Source organism: Meriones unguiculatus, chromosome 6 (assembly GCF_030254825.1).
Source record: "Meriones unguiculatus strain TT.TT164.6M chromosome 6, Bangor_MerUng_6.1, whole genome shotgun sequence".
Taxonomy (NCBI): domain Eukaryota; kingdom Metazoa; phylum Chordata; class Mammalia; order Rodentia; family Muridae; genus Meriones; species Meriones unguiculatus.
In genome coordinates, this window is record NC_083354.1 from 117,379,678 (window position 1) to 117,386,399 (window position 6,722).

A 6,722-nucleotide genomic window follows, 5' to 3' on the forward strand; every position below is an offset into this window, starting at 1 on the left:
CTCTAGTGTTGAGGGAAGCAGGGCTTGCAGGAAGCCGCTCCGGATGTTTGCTTCTTTACATGTGGCATTTGTGGCTGGCTTTGATAACGTCGTGAGCTCGACTCCCAACACCCATTTTAGCGAAGAAACTGAAATATGGCCCGCTCACACCGCGAGCGGGTCTGCCGTGCGGTGGCCCCCAACACTCCTCCCAAAAGTATCTGTCAAGAGAATGGTCAGCAGAAGTTAGATCTAGGTAAGAGGACGGGAAGGGGGCTAGTCTTGGGAAAGCGCCACATTTCCTGATAGACTTTTTTTTAAGTGAAGTACTACCTTGTGACTCCAAGGGAAGCTGTTTTAAGAAATGGGAGGAAAGGCCAAAATTTGGACGCTTCACTCTTAGTGGTCTGTGCTTTCTCTCACGCAGATAAGCGGTCAATCTTCAGGGATGAGTAACGCTGGGCGCCCGTGGGCTTTCTTTCCCACCGCTTTCTCCGTATTCTCGGTTCCCTTCCCTGGGCAAGGACAGAAGGAGGAACCAAGGTAAAATGGTGCACATACATTTTTCTAGACCTGCAACTGAATTATATTTCTGTTGTCTCCCTGCTTTTGGAGAAATCAATTAAGACAGAGAAGACGGAGAAAATTGCATTCTGGACCCGGTACTGTTTTTCAATCTTCATCCCACACAAACCCCTTAATTTGTGAAAGATTTCGCAGAAAGAGAAATTTCGGCCCTGAGATCTTTGAAAGGATGTCTGTTATTAGCTGGAAAAGAAAAGAGGGAGGTAAGGGCCTGCGCCCTTGCCCCTGGGGTGCTGGAGGGTCACTCAGAGAGACAGTCTCTCAAAACAAATAAACAAGGAAACAAAAAAGATAGATTAAAAAAAAAAAAGAGAGAGAGCATCTGGCTAGAGAATTAACTTGTAATACTGCTGTCTCTACCCCTACAGTTTCCTTAGTTAAACATTTGAAATCCGTTTTTTTTCTTTTACTTTTAAGCCACTGTTTTTTTAAAAGAACACAAAGCTTTGAAGAGCACATCACCAGTTAAATTTCAGATCAATTGCGTTCAAGTCACCAATTTAAAAATATTTTCTTTGATTTGTTAAAGCAGATTTCTTTCCCTCCCTTTGTGTGAACCGCACAGCTCTCCCACTGCCACCACCGTCTCTGAGCAATTACCAGCTATAAATGGGGCGGCAGGGCAAGGGGGTTCACTGTTGGCTTCACAACATGACAAATTAGAGAAAAGTTGGCTTCTCTGTGATGTCTTTGGAGGAAAAGTAGTTCCAGAAACCTAGAAGCTAGCAAAAGCTCTGTGCTTTTTGGAATCTGCAGAAAGCTAGACTTGGTCTCTGAAACAACACACAAGAAAGCCTAACATGCTTTGTGGACACATGCAAAGCCATCTCAGGCTTAGAATTAATGATACTTTTCATAGTAAGCAAATCTGCTTTGGAAACATATGCTGGCTTCTCTCTCTCTCTCTCTGTCTCTCTGTCTCTGTCTCTGTCTCTCTCTGTCTCTCTCTGTCTCTCTCTCTGGAGACAGGGTTGCACATAGCTCAAGCTTGCCTCTAATCCCACAGGTAGCTGAGGATGATCTTGAACTTCTTATGCTTCTGACTCCTTGTCTCAAGTGCTGGCATTATGGGATCACAGGCATCAGCATAGACACAGACATAGCCTCTTTTATGTGGGATTCTTTTGGCCTGCTAGGTGAGCATTCTAACTGAGCTATACCCCAGTCCTTAAATTTTTCTCCCTCAAAGTTATGCAGAATTGACTGTTGGTTCTCTTAGAAAACTATGCAAATATGCAAACTGAAATGCAACCCTGAGCCCGAGTACTTCTGGAGCTCCTGGTCTGACGACTGGCTGGTTGCTAGTCGTGAGCAACATTAGCCTCTGAATCTCAGTTTCATCTCCGGGAAGCTACAAAGCTGCCCATTCACAAGCTGGTTAGGGGCTAAATCAGTTTGCTAAAGTTTGGGAGGTGCCGAATGGCTGGCTTTTGGGATAAGCACTGCAGGAAGGTTTGCTTTTATGGAAAAGTACTTTTAGGTCAAAATGAATTTAAGGTTGTTCAGGTTTTCATTCCAGTCTTAGGAAATATATATAAACTTTGTGACCATCCGTCAGGGCAACCATCTTAAACGCTGTGGATTTTGCTGCTTAAGTGAACTGACCCTTTTCCTCTAAGGAAAAACCCAGGGCTGCTGTCTTTTCATTATATCTTATATTTAATTTTTGCGGCGTTTGGGATGGAACCACGGCCTCTTGCTAGTCTTTAGAAGTAAAACCAGGTCTTGCCTCTTTTACTGAACACACTCGAGCAGCTTTTCTTATATGTATCTTATGTTTCAGGCAGAAATTCCCAAGGGCTGACGTGAACATTTAATTCATCGAGTAGTGAAATATTAGCGATATAACACTTTATATTAAATTTTGTTTTTTTAAATTACAATTTGGAATTTACCTTGGGCATTTTTAATAGAATGTAAGCATGATGAGGAGTTCTTGGGAGAACGGGATTTTTTTTTTCCCGGTAAAAAAATCATATGAAGGTAATTGCCTCCGATAATAAAGTTTTTGTTTTTGTTTTTAATGGAATGGATACCTAGTATGTTAATACGAATTACCTCGGACCAGTGCTTCAATCTTCCGGTACAGTGAGCACTCCCAGACAGCTGAATTTCAGCACTCTTATTTTCCCGAGTCGCCGAGGACTTGGCGCCAGAGCCCGGCTCCAGCCAGTTTTTCCCCCTGGCAGGTGTGTAGCCTTCGCGCTCCACCGGGGGAGGGGAAAGGGGCGGGTGTGGGGTTGAACGGGGACTTGGGACTCGGACCACCAGCTGGGCGGAGGCCCAACATCTAGGGTCCGGCCCGCCCCCGCCGCGCCATTGGCTGCATCTATAAAGAAAAGGGCCCGCGGCCGGGGGACACCCGCAGTGTCACTGGGTAAATCTCTAGCGTTGGCTGCGCGGTGGGTTTCTAGCGGGTGAAGCTGCGGGAAGTCCGCGCCCGCTCAGACTTCACGCGTTCCTCCGGGCTTCTCCAAAAAGAATCCCTTCCCCTCCCTGCCCCAGGGTCGGGGGGAAGCGGCGTGTTCCGTGGTGGGTAGCGGAGCGCGGGGTCGGTCTGGAACGCCATGAGCAGCCCGGATGCGGGATACGCCAGTGACGACCAGAGCCAGCCCCGGAGCGCGCTGCCCGCGGTGATGGCCGGCTTGGGCCCCTGCCCCTGGACCGAGTCCCTGAGTCCCCTCGGGGACGTAAAGGTGAAAGGCGAGGTGGTGGCGAGTAGCGGGGCGCCAGCCGGGACCTCCGGCCGAGCTAAGGCTGAGTCTCGCATCCGGCGGCCGATGAACGCCTTCATGGTCTGGGCCAAAGACGAGCGCAAGAGGCTGGCACAGCAGAACCCGGATCTGCACAACGCAGAGCTGAGCAAGATGCTAGGTGAGTCTTACCGGGGGATCCAATCCACCAAGCGCGCTGAGCCAGAGGATATTATTTTTGTTTTGTTTTGAATCTTGCACCCGACACAACCCGTTTACCAGTAGTCCCAGTCCTTCCCTCCAGTTCCCTATCTCTCAAAACCGCTTTTGGCTTTGGGTCTTTTGAGTACTAGGGTTTCTCAGCGCTTCGTATAGGCGAGCCGGACACGACAGGCCTGACGCCTTCTCATTCCCAGGGACTTTGTCAGTTTTTCGAATTGAGGGGAGATAGGTAAGGGAGGAGGCCTCTTCTGGGCGGCCTCTCCTCCCTTAAGGTCTCGCCCCGAGCCTTTCACCCTAGTTTGACCCGGCTTCTGGCCGGCTGGCTCAGCGGAAGGCTGCGCGCGGCAGAGGGGCCTAGGCGCGGGCACGCAGCCGGCTAACCCCGCGGGGCCCTCTCCACCTTCTTCGCAGGCAAATCCTGGAAGGCGCTGACGCTGGCGGAGAAGCGGCCTTTCGTGGAGGAGGCCGAGCGGCTGCGGGTGCAGCACATGCAGGACCACCCCAACTACAAGTACCGGCCGCGGCGGCGCAAGCAGGTGAAGCGCATGAAGCGGGTGGAGGGAGGCTTCCTGCACGCTCTCGCGGAGCCTCCGGCCGGCGCGCTGGGGCCCGAGGGCGGCCGAGTGGCCATGGACGGCCTGGCCCTGCCTTTCCCGGAGCCCGGCTTCGCCGCCGGTCCGCCGCTGCTGCCCCCGCACATGGGCTCCCACTACCGCGACTGCCAGGGCCTGGGCGCGCCCTCGCTCGACGGCTACACCCTGCCCACCCCGGACACATCCCCGTTGGACGGCGTGGAGCAGGACCCGGCCTTCTTCGCCGCCCCGCTGCCGGGGGACTGCCCGGCGGCCGGCGCCTACCCCTACGCGCAGGTCTCGGACTACACGGTGCCCGCCGAGCCTCCCGCCGGCCCTCTGCGAGTGGGGCCGGACCCCCCGGGCCCCGGGATGCCGGGGATCCTGGCGCCCCCTAGCGCCCTGCACCTGTACTACGGCGCCATGGGCTCGCCCCCGCCGAGCGCCGGGCGAGGTTTCCACGCGCAGCCCCAGCAGCCGCTGCAGCCGCAGGCACCACCGCAGCAGCCGCAGCCGCCGCAGCAGCACCCGGCGCACGGCCCCGGGCAGCCTTCGCCCCCTCCCGAGGCGCTGCCCTGTAGGGACGGCACGGAACCCACGCAGCCCACCGAGCTCCTAGGCGAGGTGGACCGCACGGAATTCGAACAGTATCTGCACTTTGTGTATAAGCCCGAGATGGGTCTCCCCTACCAGGGACACGACTGCGGGGTGAGCCTCTCAGAGAGCCACGGGGCCATTTCCTCCGTGGTGTCCGACGCGAGCTCGGCGGTCTACTACTGCAATTACCCTGACATTTGACGCCTGCCCACCCCGATCTGCGGGCCAGAAGCAGTGTTAGACACTTCCTGGAAGCTGTTTTGTTTTTAAGTTGCCTTGGCACATAATTTATGGTAATTTATTTTGTCTGCCGCTTGAACAGTTGAGGGGCCACATGAGATTTTGTTTGAAGTGCATTGAGGGGCTTGTTCCCCGCATCACTGTCCAGTTTCAAACAGTTTTTAATATCTCACCACCTTAATTCCATTTCTTGAAAGTGTACTGATCCAAAGAAATTTTGTCATGTTTATTTTTTTTTTTTCAATCTTAAATAAAGTCTGGAATCTTTTTAAAATCAATCTCTATCACATTGGTATTATCAAAGATCAACAGTGAATATTATACAATTAGAAGTTATAGTTAATTGTAAAATTTTCATTTTCCTACAATGGTAAACCTAAATACATGCAAGAAACCCTTACTATAAACGGGTGTTCAGATGTGATTATAATTGTTCAACTACAAAAAAATGCTCACAGAAATGAACTTGCTATGTACATTCTAAATGATATCGGTTTCAAAGAATAATGTTGTGAATGTTTAATTCTGTACACTTTAATGAAAGGTTATCCAAAAATTCTGGTTTTTCAATCTTGAGACCTGCCGAAAAAGGGTTTTCAGGTGTTTTTTTGCTTGTCTTTTCTCCCAACTTGATCCCTCATTCCACAAAATTTGCCTTTAATCCCCACACTAGAGTCACAGGAGCTAATCAAAATAAAATTTTTGTTGTGACTATTAGTGAACTTTAGTATATAATTTCAGCAGTGTATTTTCGCTATGGCTGGCAAATGTGGATGGTTGCATTCCGACATTTTGCAGCTTTCAGAAGTTGTGTGTGCTGTGCTTTACACTGAAGAAACAAACCAGCCTAGCCCATCGCCTTCACACCCTATTGTGGAGAAACAGGTACAAGGCTTTTGGCCATTAGCCCTGCATATCAGCCCTGCTGATTGCTGCCACACGGACTGAGACCATGGGGTTGGGGGTGGGGGGGATGGCTCGTAGTGGGCATTTCCCGTGCCAGGTGTTTCCTCGGTATCATCCTGCACAGCTTGTGCCTGAGCAAGCCTCCCAGTTGGGCACCATACTCTCATTTTCCAAGTGATAATGATTTAAAAAAAGGGGGGCAACATTTCTGCCATGGTTTACAAAGTTTTGGTGAAGTCTTTCTCCCCTCCACCCTACCTACTGAGGACAAACGTTAGCTCCTAATGTATGTGTAGAGTTCCCGTGTGTAGGGGGCATAGGTGGGCACGGGGATTCACATTCTGGGAAGCATGTAAAGTATGTTTGTGGTGCACATCCCTAAGTTGATGGATTCCACTGGATTCGCTTGGAAATGGCATTGTACGTTTTAAAATTTTATATATTTTTCATTGTACATTTTAAAGGGGGATTCCCGTTTACTAGGCATGGAAGGGTAGAAAATTTCAGTGACGAAACGTTGAGCCTATTTTGTTGGACAAGGTAGAAGTGACTGTAGTCACTTTTAAATGATTATAACAATTAAACATTTAGAAATTTGGGGGTCACCTCAGGGTGGTTATTTAACTTATTTCCTTTTCCTTTCTCCCTCTCAGCCCCTGCTACAAGGCATGGAAAGCAGACCTAAGTTAGACAAGCGCTCTACACACAAGTTCATTCCCCGCGCTCAGTTTTCTTCTTTTTCCTGGCTGTCCTGGAACATACCAGGGTGGCCTGTACCTGCCAGGTGCTGGGACTAAAGGCATGTTCCTGGCTGAGTTTTATTCAGTGTCTTTTCTCATTCTGTAGTTTGGCTTTCCCTGATCCCAGAGAGGTTGTTCTGCTTCCAGCTTCAGTTCCTTTACCGGGGCTGCCCAGGCCCCTTCAAGGC

General features: G+C 50.4%; 1 protein-coding gene across 1 annotated transcript; it reads left to right on the top strand.

The window, feature by feature from the left end:
• Positions 1 to 11: 11 nt before the first annotated feature.
• Positions 12 to 6,389, top strand: Sox17 (SRY-box transcription factor 17). Its single transcript, XM_021662507.2, has 5 exons — positions 12 to 235; positions 407 to 522; positions 2,605 to 2,753; positions 3,070 to 3,438; positions 3,891 to 6,389. Exons 4-5 carry the CDS (start codon positions 3,132 to 3,134, stop codon positions 4,847 to 4,849), a joined length of 1,266 nt encoding a protein of 421 aa, XP_021518182.1. The 5' UTR covers positions 12 to 235; positions 407 to 522; positions 2,605 to 2,753; positions 3,070 to 3,131; the 3' UTR covers positions 4,850 to 6,389.
• The last annotated feature ends 333 nt before the right edge of the window (positions 6,390 to 6,722 follow it).